Here is a 16,984-nt window from a genome sequence, read left to right as displayed (position 1 = left end):
AATTTTTCTGGTTCTGATTAGAAACTCGTTCCTTGTCGTATTCGGTACATATAGATTTCATTGGTGAAACACCAAGCACACATAATCAAATTTCGAAACCTGTTAAACCTCCGTGTAGGCGTTGCGTACGTGAATGAGGAGCATATATATATATATATATATATATATATATATATATATATATATATATATATATATATATATGCATGCCATCAAACATATTTACACCCTTAAATAATATTCATAGTACATACCGGTTTTTCTCTTCTTCTTAGACTGAGAGCCACCACCCACAGTGCTAGAGCCCTGGATCGCTGGAATATTAATGACAACAACAATAATAAGATAATTCGATAATTCTCTATGAATCGCCGCTGAATTATTTCAGTACAGAGAAACACGGACTTCATGTATATTTCATATTACTGTCAAATCTGTCGTACGCCTTCATATCGTGGAAGCAAGAACCGTTGCTTCTAAAGAAAGGTGGCTGCTTAATAGAGAATTATGTCTACAGTAAAGTAACTTAAGGGGGCTTGAAAAAACGACTGTTTTCGCCTTTGTATGGATTTTGAGGGCTTAAAACCCGTGTCCTTTAAGGCACGTTTGAATGTACACATGGTGGTGTGAAGAATGTACAAGTCCGTGATTCATAGACAGGTAGAAAAGTCCAGTAAGACAATGTTGCGCGAGCTGTGTTTTCACCGACAATACTTAGGAACTGCTTTCATTTTCTCATAGCTCTATTCATGTTTTAAATTTTTAAACGAAAATAATAAATAAGCTTATACAGCCAACACAGGCCCTGCATATTACCCCAGACTTTCTTCAGGATCAATCATGAAAGCTAGCAAACAGAGAGACAATTGTCATTTTGCACCATAGGCTCCTCGGTCAGGTTATTCAACTCGTACATAACTTATAAGAACGGGAATATGGAACGAAGGTCCACTGATCTATTTCTCGTTGGCCTTTTTTGTTAAACCTTCAAACACGGGGCCCCGAGTGGCCTAGTAGTCAAAAGCGCTCTCCGTTACGGATCATTGCCACCTCACCTCTGTCTGCGCGGGTTCGAGTCTCGGATTCGGCCAATGTGGGTATGTGAGAAAGCTTGCCAGAAGCTTCTCGTGAGTCGGTGTTTCATTCCGGGGTTTTCTCGGGTTCTTTCTCCACCATTAAAACTGCCCGCCATGTATAGCCTATCTTGTGTTGAAAAATGGCGTTAAAAACTACAACAACAATAACAACCTTCAAACACTACCACTGACATCATATGACAGGCATGTCTGTGTTTAACAGTCTTCCAGGTAGGCACTAGTAAAGTAACGTTGACTCTGTAGATTAATAATCAGCGGGCTTCAATGACCTTGATCGTTTGTGATCAAGATGTGCCGTCTCGACCTGAAATCATTTTTTTCTTTGAAGACGTGTCATGACTATGATCACTGCCCTTTAGACGACAGTTTCCTTATTACGCAATGTTCAAATCAAAGTTTCGTCAAGGTACTTATTCGAAGAAACCAAAACGATATTATTCTGAAAACAAAGAATTATATTCTAAGTCACATGGTCCAAGATCTTTGAAATTTTGGCCTGAAAGTCAAAATACACATCTTCCTTGCAATTAAGTTCAAGCTGAACAATTGTGATATAGGTACATGCATTAGGTCTTGCATCATCATGTAAGTTTGGTATATTATTCAGTGACCTTGATTATTAATGTTTGACCTTAAAATCAATACGTTTTTCCCTGTGAGTCATCCACAAATATTTTGAAATGTACTTGGTCGATGCCTCAACTGTTTCTGCACAAATGATCTTTTTGTCGGTCCAGGTCTTGGTATTTGTATATTTGACTATACTATAGGCTGGCATCTTTCCTACCACGAGGACAAGCTATCTAAAATGATTGGCAACATTCAATGGCGGAGAACTCGAGTTTTTGTGCATACACGAAATTAGCAACAGACAGATGGACCGGCATCCAAATATGATTAGCTCTGTCGCATGGTACGAGTATAAAGTTAGAACATGTTAACAGGTCACCATTTCATATGCAATCAAATTTTCAATTGTGTATGTTGAGTCGCTATTGCGTAGTCTTACTTTAAAGTTCTTATGGAAGGACGGAGGGACGGATGTATATACGTATATACGAATATGTTCAAATCAAGTGTGTGAAACTAAATGTTAAGTCGTGCTTTGCTTTTGTTTGTTGTGACAGTGTTCAGTCTTAGTATAGCAAGTGTCAAAAATGAACAGAATGGATTCATATTACTGCATCTTAGCAAATACCAGCCATCATTATTAGTAATGTAATCATATATTCGGCCAAATATCTTAATTGTTAATAGTCTAATTTTATTTCCGGCCAGTCATTCAGTACGGGTTTCAATAACCAACACGGAAGTTTTTACCTGACGCTGCACTGGGCAAACTATTCTTCACTTTTGAACACTAGTGGTGATTAAATTAGACAGTACCTGAAAATCCTCACTAGACCCATGAACCAGCAACTATTATCAACAATACGGATGTAAAGTTGGCTAAGGCAGATTGACTACACCAGCTGTGCACAAAATTCATTATTTCTGGATTCTATATTCTTTTTCAAAACGTTGGAACTTGAATTATAGGCAGCATAAAGTAAATTTTATCCTAAATGCTTAGAAACATTTGATTTGCCTTTAGCCAATTTGAAGCCCCGATTTCCGTTTGAATGTATATATCCCCATCTCTCTATCTCTCTATCTATCTATCCATCTATCTGTCTATCTATCTATCTATCTATCTATCTATCTATCTATCTATATATCTATCTATCTATCTATCTATCTATCTATGTGTGTGTGTGTGTTGAATAACACTGAAGTTATTGTAAGTGTGCATTGAAGGCTAGGTACAACTACCCGGAATCGGTTTTCTAAACAAGTCTCACTACCGTAAAAGTGCTGTCTACTTGAATTGGAAGACTATATGTTTTATACATGACATCAAACAATTATGTAAACCTTTAATTCTATATTTAGTACTGACCAATGTCTTTATTTTTAGCAGAAGGTGAGCCACCACTCGAGGTACTAGTCCCTTGGGTTGCTGTAATAATAATAATAACAATAATAATAATAATAATAATAATAATAGTAATATATATTAGTCGATAGTAAAGTATAATTGGAGACGGAATGTTGCAATGCATATATATATATATATATATATATATATATATATATATATATATATATATATATATATATATATATATACTAAAGCTCCATTTATCCTAAAGTGTCCTATTCTTTTTATCTAATATCAAGTCCGTAAATATAAAAATATAAAATCATTTAAACGCTTACATTCCGGCTCAATTCAATGTCGTCACGTCTGATTCGTCAACGTATTTAACTTTCGATAGTATGAATGCTTGAACCATTGCTTTGACTTTAGTCCTTCTAAAGCCATGATTTCCATTTGCTTCCGAGTCTGATCAAGAAAGTGCTCTTAATGTAGCAGGGCCATTGTTCCTATTAGCTGATTACTATCACCTTTAATTTCCTTCAATACAGCAATATATCGTAACTGCAAGTGTTGATTGAAACCGATTTGGTAACTAATTACGTGTTTTGTTTCTGAGCATTCGTTTTACAGCGGTTTAAGTAAAAGTCACCCAAATCCTCTCTCTTCATATCTCTCTCCCCTCCCTCTTTCGCCATCTCCCACTTTCCATATTCTGTATTGATATAATGGGCATCACCGACGTGCCATCAACTGTGTTGTAATGTTGGCACTTTCCACTCTGAATGTAAAAGTGGGTTACGCATCATCCATACACTACACACACGTGAATGGAAAGTCTTTATGTTCACATACTCTCACAAACACCTATCTAAATGCCTCTACTCTGTATATAGTACTTACCGATCTTTCTCTTCTTGTTAGAAGGAGGACCATCACCCCCAGCACTAGTTCCTTGGGTCAATGCAATAGTAATAATAATAATAACAATAACGTGAACATTGAACTGTTTTGTATCATTGGTCACGGAAATGTTCCAGTGAAGAGACATATTACTATAACTCAGTGTTTCGTCCGTAAATATAAAAAGGTTTCAAAGGTCATTCAAAACCAGGTTTAATTCAAAATGGCCAATCTCGTTGATAAATTAAATTTACTTCAGACAGTCTGAATGCTTGGACGATGTATTTGAAGTTAGCCATCCGAGGTCAACCGGCGATCTAAGTGGTTAGGATGTAGGCCGCAGGTTCGAACCCAGGTCACGTTAAATCAATGACTTATGAACTTAGTACCGGGTTAGTTTTCGAACTGATCGACATGGATACTGAAAAATATGACCGGGTGCGACATGATGACATATCACTAAAGGTGCCACACAGAAGACGTTGTCGCGATGTAATTAAAATTGTTAAAGCTACATTAACCCTCTCCACCCACACACATACACACACGCCCCATTCTGATGTCGCAAGTCTGACTGAGTGTTGGTCTGAGCATGATCATGTTATTATAATATTGGGGTATTCTAATCGAGGTCTCTGATCACAGGCATATTTCTTTTCGTATAATACGGGAATGCATCGTGCAAAGATAGGGTACTTTCATGTTATGTTAGCTACAATTTACTTGTTTGGTTTCTGAGCAATCTCTTTTAATCTGTGAAAGTGATAGTGACTACTTATTCAACACTTTGAACATCATCCTTAACAAAAACTCTCTCTCTCTCTCTCTCTCTCTCTCTCTCTCTGTTTTTTGGGGGAGGACATCGTTGCAGTCCCAATAATATTATTGTAATGGCCGAGATAGGTCCAGCTAATACTACATTGGAGTATGACACCAGGAATGAGTATGCTTCTGACCAGCTGACTCAGCTGGGAATAATGAATTAAACTAGAACTCTTGATTTCGTACCAACCATGACACAAGACGAATCATGTATTGAGCAACATTGAATAAAGTCACATTTCATAACCATGACACTCATGTTGTTTGTTTACATGGACATAATATTATCATTGTCTTGAGGAACAGTTTAGTACATGATAACCTCACACAAGGTCAGGGTATAAATTAACACTATACTTTTTATTCATTATATAATTAACTCGTCTGATGACTGAAATTTATGTAAGATTTAATATATTTGGATTCACTTGCAATAAAATTTACTACAACAGATATAATATGACTTGTTTGTAATATGTGAAATGTAAAATCTACAAGACCATTAGCTTGATTTACACTTCAATTATAGCATAATAATTATTTGAATTGAATTTATTTAAATGGAAATAAATTGGCTGTCAAGTCTTGAGGACAACACTCACAATGACTTAGACTGGCTAGTCAATTATAAAATAAAGCATCAATCATGTTTTTTGATTGCTTGATTAATCAGGTACTGTTGATTTGAATTTAGTCGACTGATGCCTTTCTCATTTAACTGTATAATTCAGATACCTTCAAACTCATTTGTTCAGAAGTACAATTAAGAGTGCAAGTTAATAGCTTGTACCAGAGATTGATCCCTCTTTCGTTCTAAATTTATTCTCCATGTGCAAATGTTAGGGTTATTTATATACAGAAACATAATTCCGTTCTATCACGAATTTCAATATGTCTGATCATTGAATCAGAATTGTATATATTTATTCTCAGACTTTTCACCAATTTTAATAATCTTCCATTTGCTAGACACCTATTATATCAGTGCTGTTCTTTTGAAAGACGTTTCGAAATTTTTCTGATCACAAATCTTTTTAAAATTTCTGCTACGGAGCAGGGCTACTCGTATTAGTACATTATTAAGATTAATGCTGTTGGATTATTTGGCTTCCTATGTTACCTGATAATATCGGGACGTACTTGAAATCAAAAAGTGGCAGCTCAGAAATATGTACATTCTGTGCATTGTGTACAAAACATGCGTGAAAGAATATTTGATCAGTTCATATGTTGTACATGAAAGATGCACATTTTTATTTGTACATAAATCTAAATTACAGAGTGTTTTTCTGTAGACGATAACTTGTACATTCTATTATAACTTTTACATTGAACTAAATGAACGAACATTTTATACATTATTGCGTACGAAAGATTCATAATCCTAAAAAGATTAGTCAGGTAGCTACCTGGCATCGATAAATGTAGACATATCAAGTATCACATTAGGAATATCTAATCAATTTTGTCGTAGTTTCAAGAGATGTTCCCTTTGTTCTTTCTGCACCCCACCCCATTCAACTGAAAATCGCAAACGACCTACCTACGTTTATTTGGAAAGCGATTCTTACCAAATACAAACACCACTTTGAACATATAGAAAGACTTTGAGATATAACATGTCTAATCCCCGAAGTACCAGATACACTTACTCGCACTGGATAAGATCTATTGACTGGCATCACGTTATAACCATAGCGTCGTATTGCCAGTTATCCACCCTGCAGTGAGAGTTTGATGATTTCTCGGAACAGAGAAAATGACGAGAAGCCTTGACAACAAATTGTTTTGACAATTCGATCTCATTCCTATCAAATTGGTCATCTGCAATTTTTTAAAATTTGTGCCAATTTCGCCACAGCAGCATTATTTCGTGGTAGATTGGCATCATTTATGCAAAATTTGAAGATATTTATTTCAGTGTGCTTTTTGTCACGTTGTACACAATTTTATTGAATAATTTTGCAGAAGTCCCTTAAATAATATATATATATATATATATATATATATATATATATATATATATATATATATATATATATATATATATACAGAGAAAGAGAGAGAGAGAGAGCGAGAGAGAGAGATAGAGAGATCGATTGATAGATATATGATGCATAGATAGATTAGTGCATCAGATGCATCATTTGTAAAAAGAATCAGGTTTTTATACCACGGAGTTTTTAGGCAAATATGATGGAAATAATCAAAAGTTTTGTTTTCTATTTTTTAAATCTGATGGCATATTAACCATTCTATTGGGCTATTTTCTTCCATATTTTGATCAAACTTTGTTCAGCTCTTTTGAGAAATAGGTCTCTTGTGTTTAATTTCTTCACTTTGTCGCAACAGAACCATATTATTATAATGAATCGACATCATTTATACGAGTGTAAAATCCGTCTGCGCCTTGGTATCTGATGAATTTGGTCAAAATTAATCTGGAGCTTTTAGAAAAGTGTATAAAATATTGAACTACGTGTTTTTAAAACCTGATGGAATAAACGCCAGTGTCACGTTTGCTCAGACCCAGTTCGTACGTCGTGTATAAACTATGGTATCATTTCAAGCCATGGTTTGATGTCTAAACATTTACGCAGGCTCAAGTTAATCTCTTACGCAAGGTTACTGTGACTAGATAGAAGACCCGACATCTGGAATCGGCACAAACGTTGGGTCACGCGACTTCTCACCTATGTGTTACAGCTAAGTCCTAAGATCAGAGGAACCCGCGAGGATCGGGTCGTGTTCTAAATCCATCTCCACGTGGACAGACAGCGAGAAGGACAATTCCCGCTAAGTTTGGTTGGATCGGGTCAAAGAGACACCAAATCGGAACTGAGATAATAATTTAGATCCGAATTATAACTTCTAACTAGCAAACGAAAATCTAGTCTCGCCTAGGAAGATTGCTGAGCAATGTAGGGTTACCCCAAGGAAGCCACTTGTAGAAGAGACTTTAAGGAAAGACAAAGCTTCGTAAAGGTCAGTAAGTTATTTGCTCGATGTTTGCAAAAATTTACGGCGTTGTAATTGTAAATGTATGTAGTATGTATACTTAATTAATTCGATCGTTTAGTACATAGAATTACACTTGCAGTTTTTAATTTACATGCGTATTTGAGAAACGAGCTTGAGTATTTTGTAGAGAATATGTTGATTGTTAGCTTATGGTAAGAAATTATTTTATAATTCGCTATTAGGTTACGTTGTAATAAACGACTGCATTTATTCATGTGATATGTTAAATTGTGCATATGCATGAACTGTGAATTTGGAAAATGGTTTAAGTGTGTAAATTTAGTTAACACGGATGTACGAATATATCAGAGCATGAATATTTGAATATTTGTGTACTTTGCATGAGATCTAATGTAAAGAAATGCATCTGATTGTTGTGATATTGTCTAGTATAATGAGATTAAGAATATGTACTGATTTGGGGCAATTTATTGATATATGTATGATAAACAATTGATACCGTGCTTTTATAACAACTTTGTTTTACCACTCAAGAACGTATGGGCATTTCGATGTGAATGAATGCGTGACTGAAGAAATTGTTATCTGATGATAGGCTGCATGTAGTGCGAGATGAGAGGACTAAGGAAACTATTGTACCGTCCTTGTGTTTTCAGGGGAAGCTTTTGTCCGGACAGAGCTTCCGGTTCAGTTAAGTCCCGAGTCTCTAAGAGGGGAAACGGAAGTGAGACTAGCAGATCAGTCGGAATCGACACGTCTAGTCGGTGGAGAGTGTTGAAGAGGAGGCGAGAAAGGAGTCGAGGCTGAGAAAGTGGAGGAGGAGGATTATAGAGGAGTATAGGAGGAGACAGAATTTGGAAAAAGGAGAAAAGAATACACAAATGAGTAGAATACAAGGATAGGTGGAAAGCTATCCCACACTACTAATCAAATGATGCAATAGGATATCTCACGGTCGAACGAAAGGAAGCACTTGACTATTGAATCGTTATTAAATTGTTATTCGTTGAATTTCACTTTTTTGTATATTCAATCATTTAACCGTCCGCATTGCTGACTGGGGGCTCGGAGCTTTATATCTCTCTTTCACTTATTTAACTTTCAACCAAACTCGATCCTAGGTGGGATTTCTATAATAATTTAAATAAAATATTAGTAGCACCCTACCCCACCCAACCCTAACCATAATAACACACCTACCACAGTGGCTTCATAACAACCCGACACACCACAGCCAGTACCATTAACAGCTTCTCCTATTACTAACAGAACAATTGTTATGCCTTTCCATTAAAATGCTCATGCTTTACATATAAAATGATGTGTTTTATTTTAAACAGTGGCACTTTAGATTTTCAGACAGATACACCCATTCCCTATGCCACCTTTCCGACCATGCCCAATGGGTCATGACCAGAAAACATATTCCCAGATACTCCTACGTATATCGGGACTTAGTGTTATGATTGCATGTATAATGTGATCTGATCTTTTTAAACTGGAGCTATTTGAGATACGTGACTTTTTGTGTTCTTTCATAATAAGCCCCTCCCCCACATAGATATCCATACCTTATCCTCTCCCCGCTAGTTTGAGTAAATTAAATAGGCCCGATGCTCCTTAAGTATGTCATAAGAAACGACTAATGGAGAAAGGGTCCGCTATCGCTTGGCGGTGACCATGCTGTAGAAAACCGAATCAAGCCAACTTTATGAAGAACTGTGAAAAATGCGTTAGGCAGCTTGATAAATTTGTAAAAGAGATATGGATGGGTTCATAATGAAACAAAACTATATATAATTAAGTTTAAAAAAATTGTAAAAGTGAATTTTGCTAAATCACGTGTAGAAACTTTTAGCAGACAGCAAACGTAAACTGTATCCAGGTCTGTCAGGAGCATCAGTGTCATATGTCCAAAATTCTCTACGTCACTGTAGTGGTATAATCTTTAGTAAATAAACTATGGTATTTGTATAACTGTGGAACTTGAGCAACAAAATGGATTATATTATGAGAAATTCCACATTTTGACTAGATGTAGATACGATATGTGTGAACTAAATTTATATTTGTAAGACATGTATGTATCCATTGCAAACCATAAAGATAAAAAGTGTAAAGTTAATGCAGAGAAGAAAGCAAAATTGCGTTTTATGACAGGAAATCAAACAAGGTTATTCTGGAAACAAGGAATTATATTGACACTGACAAATACCATTGAAATTGTAGCCTGACAGTCAACATAAGCCTCTTCCTTGCAATTAAGTACAAGCCTAACAGTTGTGATATAGGTATATGGACTAGACTTTGCATTATTAGGCAAAAATATGTTTGTTTTCTTAGTCAGTGACCTTGACCATTGATGTTTGACCACTGATGCTTAATATCAATAAGCTTTTACCTGTGAGTCATCCTAAAATAGTTTTAAGGTACCTGGTCGATACCTAACATTTTTGTACGCAATGTATCTTTTTCGTTACAGACCTTGACCTTTGAAGCTTTGACCACACTATAGGCACGCGTCTTTCCTACCATGAGGAACTGGTATTTAAATTGTCTGGTAACTGTCAATGATGGTGAACTCGAGTGTTTTTGTGCGTAAATGAAATTAGCAACAGACGGACGGATATACATCATAATATAATGAGCTCTGCCGCATGACGTGGGTATAAAGTTAGAACGTGTTAACATGTCACCTTTGAGTTATTATTGCGCAGTTTTACTTTAAATCTCTTATGGATGGATGTAAGGACGGAAGTATAGACATATATACGAATATAGTCTAAATCAAGTAATGTGTGTGAAGCAGAATGTTAAGCCGTGTGTTTTTTCGTTGTCATTGAATTGAATTCTAATATAGCAAATAGCGAAAAAGAACAGAACGGAGTCATATTACTGCATCTTAGGAAATTTCTGTCATTTATCTTCTATCCCAGTTATTCAGTACGAGTTTCAATAACAAACAGGGAAGTTTGTACCTGACACTGCACTGGGCAAACTATTCTGTAGTGGTGATTAAAACAGACAGTACCTGAAACTCCTCACTAGACCCATGACCTGGCAATTATTGTCTACAGCATGGAAGTAAAGTTGCTTAAGACAGATTGACTACACCAGTCATGCACAAAGTTGATTATTACTGTATTTTAAATTTATTTTCAAAAAGATGGAACTTGGATTCTAGTAAACATAAAGCAAATTACATTCTAAATGAGAACATTGAATTGCATTTAGACAATCTGAAGTCACTATTTCCGTTTATGTCTGTATGCATCTCTCTCTCTCTCTTTACTTTCTATATTTACGTATTGAATAATCACTGAAGTTGCAATAAGTGTGCATTTGTGCATTGAGGGCTAGTAACACTCTATGTGTACAACTACCCGAAATCGATTTTCTAGTCCAGTTTAAGTATGTTGTAAGCGCTGTCTACATAAATTGGAAGCATGTGTGTTGTGCACATGCCATCAAACATTTATTTAAACCGTTATATTCTACATTTAAAACTCACCAATACGTTTCCTTTTACCAGATAAGAGCCACCACTCATGATACTAGTCCCTTGTGTTGCTATAATAATAATAATAATAATAATACATAGTAGTCTATAGTTTCATATTATTGGCCACGGAATGTTGGAAAACACACACACACACACACACACGCACACATATATATATGTTTTTGTGCGTAAATGAAATTAGCAACAGACAGACGGACGTACATCATAATATAATGAGCTCCGTCGCATGACTTGGGTATAAAGTTAGAACGTGTTAACATGTCACCTTTACATATGCAAACAAAATTTCATTTTGTATAAGTTGAGTCACCATTGCGTAGTCTTACTTGAAATCACTTATGGATGGACGTAAGGCCGGAAGTATAGACATATATACGAATATGTTCAAATCAGGTCAAGCGTGTGAAGCAGAATGTTAAGTCGTCTTTTTCTTTTGTTGTCATTGAATTGAGTTTTAATATAGCAAATGGCGAAAAAGAACAGAACGGAGTCATGTTACTGCATCTTACTAAATTTCCGCCAATTATCTTCTATCCCATTTATTCAGTACGAGTTTCAGTAACAAACAAGGAAGTTTTTACCTGACACTGCACTGGGCAAACTATTCTGTAGTGGTGATTAAAACAGACAGTACCTGAAACTCCTCACTAGACCCATGACCTGGCAATTATTATCTACAGCATGGAAGTAAAGTTGGTTAAGACAGATTGACTACACCAGTCATGCACAAAGTTGATTATTACTGTATTTATTTTCAAAAAAATGGAACTTAAATTCTAGTAAAATAAAGCAAATTACATTCTAAATGATGAGAACATTGATTTGCATTTAGCCAAACTGAAGTCACAATTTCCGTTTATGTCTGTATGCATATCTCTCTCTCTCTCTCTCTCTCTCTCTCTCTCTTTACATTCTATATTTACGTATTGAATAATCACTGAAGTTGCAATAAGTGTGCATTGAGGGCTAGTAACACTCTGAGCGTATAACTACCCGAAATCGATTGTCTAGTCCAGTTTGATTATGTTGTACGCGCTGTCTACGTAAATGGGAAGCCTGTGTGTTGTACACATGCCATCAAACATTTATTTAAACCGTTATATTCTACATTTAAAACTGATCTGTTTCCTTTTACCAGAAGGAGAGCCACCACTCATGATACTAGTCCCTTGGGTTGCTGTAATAATAATAATAATACATAGTAGTACATAGTGTCATAGTATTGGCCACGGTATGTTGGAAAACACACACACACACACACACACACACACACATATATATATATATATGTGTCCTATACTTTCCTATTCCTTTTATCAAAACCAGGCTTGTAAATACAAAAATATAAAAATATTTAAACGTTCACTCACAGGAAAAATTCAAAGCCGACACGTCTGATTCGTCAATCGATTTGACTTTCAATAACATGAATGTTTTATCATTGCTTTGACTTTAGCCATTCTAACCCCACGATTTCCCGTTTGATTCAATAACGGAGCAAGAAAGTGATCTTATAATAGTATGGACATTTGTTCCTATTCTCTGATTACTATCACCTAATTTTGCTCACTCAACCAATATATTGTGAATGGTAGTATATATTGAGACCACTCTGGTAACTATTTAAGTTGTTTGTTTCTGGACTTTGTTTCTTAAAGAAGTTTAAGGGAAAGTCACCAAAATCATCACTCATCTTCCTGTCTCCCTCCCCCATCTTTCCTCATCTTCCTCTCTCCATAATTTGTATTTATATAATGGACATCACCGACGTGTCATCATTTGTGCCATAATGATGACATTTTACCCTCTGAATGTACAAGTGGGACACGCATCGTACACCTACTGCATACGTGAATGGAAAGACTATATGTACATATACTCTCAAACTCTAAAACTTACCAATCTTTCTCTTGGTGTTAGAAGGAAAGACATCAGCCGTATCACTAGTTCCTTGGGTCGTTGTAATAATAATAATAATAATAATAACAATAACAATAATAACATGAAGATTGAATTGTTATGTGGCGTATGTCCAAGGAAACGTTTCAGCTAAAAGATATAATACTATATAAATCAATGTATCGTAAGCTGTCCTACTTTTTTTCTTCAAGCCAGGTCCGTAAGTATACACAGATTCCAAGGGTCATAACCAGGCTTAATTCAAAATGGTCTATCTTGCTGGTCAATTGAATTGACTTTAGAACGTGTGAATGCTGGGAGCATTGACTTAACTTTAGCCAGCCTGAGGTCAACCGCTCGGTGACTTAAGTAGTTAGAGCTTCCACCTCTGATGTAGGAGTTCGCATGTTCGAATCCCGGCCAAGTCAAACCAAAAACGTATAAAAAGTGGTACCAGCAGTTGCCTCGCGCGGCGCTCAGCATTAAGGGGTTAATGTTCGAACTGATCGGCTTGGATTCCGGATAATGTGACCCGGTAGGACATGATGCTACATGTCTCCGGCATGATGCCTTAAGTGCTAGACATTTATAAACTGCCACACTGCAGACATCGTATCGATATGACTAAAATTGATAAAGTTACGTTAAAAGCCCAAAGACACACACACACACACACACACACACACACACGTCTGATGGCATGAGCTTGGTTGAGTATTAGTATGAATATGAACATGATAATATAATATTGGGGTCTTCTATCCGGATTCTCTGATTACAATCATATTTCTGTTCGTGTAATCAGCGATAGGGTACATTCAAACTACGTTCGTTACTATTTACATAAGCACTCTCTTTAATAAGTTAAAATGAAAGTCGCTCACCCTCTCTCTCTCTCTCTCTCTCTCTCTCTCTCTGCTTTTTTAGGGCGGGCATCATTAAAGTTCCAATAATATTACGTTGTTAGATGAATTCTACAGGTACATGTATCCACGATATTTTCTCTTAGGATGTGTCATGCGCACTGGATGAAGCTCTGTGCTTGGATGATAAGCCTATGTGTACGCAAACACTCATATTTATTTTAAACACTTCTAATAGACATTTAGTACTTACCAATTTCAACCTTCTGTTTAGAAGAGCGATGGCTCGCAGCTCTAGTTCTTTTGGTCGCTGCAATAATAATAATAATAATATATGCAACATTCCAGTTTCGTATGTCTGGTCTGGGAAATTTTTCAGTTTAGAAATTGCAATCTAATCTGTCTTGCCCAGCCACATCATAGAAGCAACAAAAGAAAGCCTGTAAAGAAAGGTTGCTGTTTAATTTAGGAGCATTTCCATAGTCAAGTGGCTTAAGGTTCCATGAAAAAGGTACTGTTTAAGGCACGTGATTGCTTAATACAGCTGACCTTTAGAATATGTTTGACTGTTTTTAGGGTGGTACAAAAAATGTATGATCAGTAAAATAAATGCAAGGTGGACTATTATAGTACAAACAAAAATGAAATGTGCATGAAAGGATCACGATTATATTTTCGCTTACAAGGCGTATCAAATGCTTTCCATTTTCTACTATCTATATTTATGTTGTGTTATGTTGTTCAAGCTAATTATTGCAAGAATTAGATGGCACTAACATATAGTAATTAAATATATTTCAGCTAATTAAAAATGAAAAATAGAAGCCCCGAAATAAACGTCTTATTTCACAATCAGTGTATCCCGGCATTATAGTTAGACCAAGGGCCACTTCTTTCACATGAATAAGTGCAAAAACCGTGGCCATTGTAACGAAAAGTTGTTTCCAGCCTCTCACAAATTTGAACCTTTCAATAACGTTTGACTCAGTGTAGTTTTTTTATTGTCTGAATTGTTTTATCGGCCAGTTAAATTCACAGTTACTTCCGCCCTGTTAGTTTCAAAGTTTACGTCTATCTTTTGTTTTGTTATTATGTTGTTTTAAAATTTTACATATATATTTGAAATACATTTTAACGTCAGAATTAACTGATATTGTTTTAAACTGACTAATTCTACTACATCTTTTTAAATGTAGCTGGCATACAAAGTTCTAAGCCACCCACACATTGGGAGAGCGATATATAAAGAGAGATGTTCAGAACCTTGGCTACATCATGCATGAACAGCAATCGCTAGACGGCGTTTAGTCCTCTCCTATGAGGTTATTTTCATGCAAGGTTCCATCACTGCAAACAATTATATTCGGTCGTGTTCAGGGCAGTACAGTCGATCCGTAAATAGTTCAGTATTTAATTGGTATCCACCTGATAGGATAGGTTAAGAGGTTAACCATATCACAGAGTTCTAACTGAACTTTATGCGTTATCGTAATTAATCTGTGCTAATATTTTACTTCTACTTCTTCATTCGTGCTTAGATACAAGAACATGTACCTTCGTGTATTTAGAATGTTTTAATGTGATTTTATATTTAGTCAAGACGTTGAGAAACTGCCAACGTTCAATTTCTTTGCATAATGGAAATGTACATTTGAAGTCGCGAAATCTGAACTCCATCGGGTGCATCAAAGCAGATTTCATTTATGCAAGACTTATGAACTTAATGGTATATGAGTTGGTGAAGCGGTTTGTCAGTCACCCAGGAAATCTCAATCGACAGTTTCGCCATATAACATACACAGTTGCCAGCTGTTAAGAATCTTATTACTGTTTACTTCAATTTTCATGAAGATGTCATCACATGCTGAAAACCTGTGTGACAAGACCATTTTTAAGATTAAAGCGAGTTTTGAAACATTTAAATGCTAACCGTGAATTACTTTCCCATCATACGCTGAGAAGATGCATGAAAAGCAATGTTCTAATCTTTGTGAATGCACGTATGTTAACGTATATGCATGCATGTACCGTTTTGTCTGCCTAATTGACTGCATGAAAGTGTGTTGCTTTGTTTTAAATATATGCGCTGCAACGTGCATAGGACTGGTATATGAAACCTTTACGCCTGGTCATACGCTGTAGCTATAACACTATAACCAAAATGATCAATCCAGAGAGAGAGAGAGAGAGAGAGAGAGAGAGATGGACCTTGATATTAAAGACACCTACCGATTTTAATGGAACCAAGTTCTTTGATAGGTATATTTATATCTGACCCGCGATTCTTGACTAGGTCTAAAGCCTGCTTATTGCCGCTTGCATCGAGTGCTTCCTCTAGTGCTCTGTAGTCACCCACCTTCAATATTCCTCTTTCTTCCATCAAACGGAACACCTCCAATGGTTCCTTCTTAATGACTTGCAGTCTTCCCACGGGTAGTTTACCGTGCAAGATACGAATAAAATTTTTGTAACTCGGAGCATCGATGTCCATGAGATCACAAAGATCTACCAGCAGTTTATTATGTTTATGTTCGATGCTATCCGGTACCGACGCCATGCTGTATAAAGCTGTTGCCAATATCTCGTTTTACTTCCTGTCCCTTGCACGCTATATGCAACAACCTGTACCCACTTGTACTGTATTGTTTACATTATGAATAATTCATTTTTGAATGATGAAATCTATAAATTCATTGTGTATACAAACAAGCCAACAATGCAACGTTCGAAATGAGTAAAACTTGTCAATCCTTGTCTTTTGAAGTAGCGACCTCGGTGCCAAAAATATATATGTATAGTAGGTGACTCAGACATTGCGGGTCGAGTGTTAAGTTCGCGTCACCATTGAACGATTACTGTTGAAGTTCAACTCGAATCACTCCTTTGTGTTGCTCTTTGTTTATAAAGAACTGTTCATGTCAGTCTCGACACTGTATGAGAAGAGCATGGAGAGTCAATAAAGAATAATTAAAGTCTT

General features: G+C 36.0%; 1 protein-coding gene across 1 annotated transcript; it reads right to left on the bottom strand.

Moving 5' to 3' along the window:
* Nucleotides 1-222: 222 nt before the first annotated feature.
* Nucleotides 223-16,777, bottom strand: LOC149777907 (uncharacterized). Its single transcript, XM_089940530.1, has 6 exons — nt 16,237-16,777; nt 14,261-14,317; nt 12,367-12,422; nt 3,919-3,985; nt 3,037-3,096; nt 223-314 (listed from the first exon to the last, which is right to left on the bottom strand). Exons 1-6 carry the CDS (start codon nt 16,562-16,564, stop codon nt 223-225), a joined length of 660 nt encoding a protein of 219 aa, XP_089796656.1. The 5' UTR covers nt 16,565-16,777.
* Between the last annotated feature and the right edge of the window lie 207 nt (nt 16,778-16,984).

The sequence above is a fragment of the Sinohyriopsis cumingii genome, chromosome 17, assembly GCF_028554795.1.
Source record: "Sinohyriopsis cumingii isolate HCF-2022 chromosome 17, ASM2855479v2, whole genome shotgun sequence".
NCBI lineage: Eukaryota > Metazoa > Mollusca > Bivalvia > Unionida > Unionidae > Sinohyriopsis > Sinohyriopsis cumingii.
This window is presented reverse-complemented; position numbering and strand designations above follow the sequence as displayed.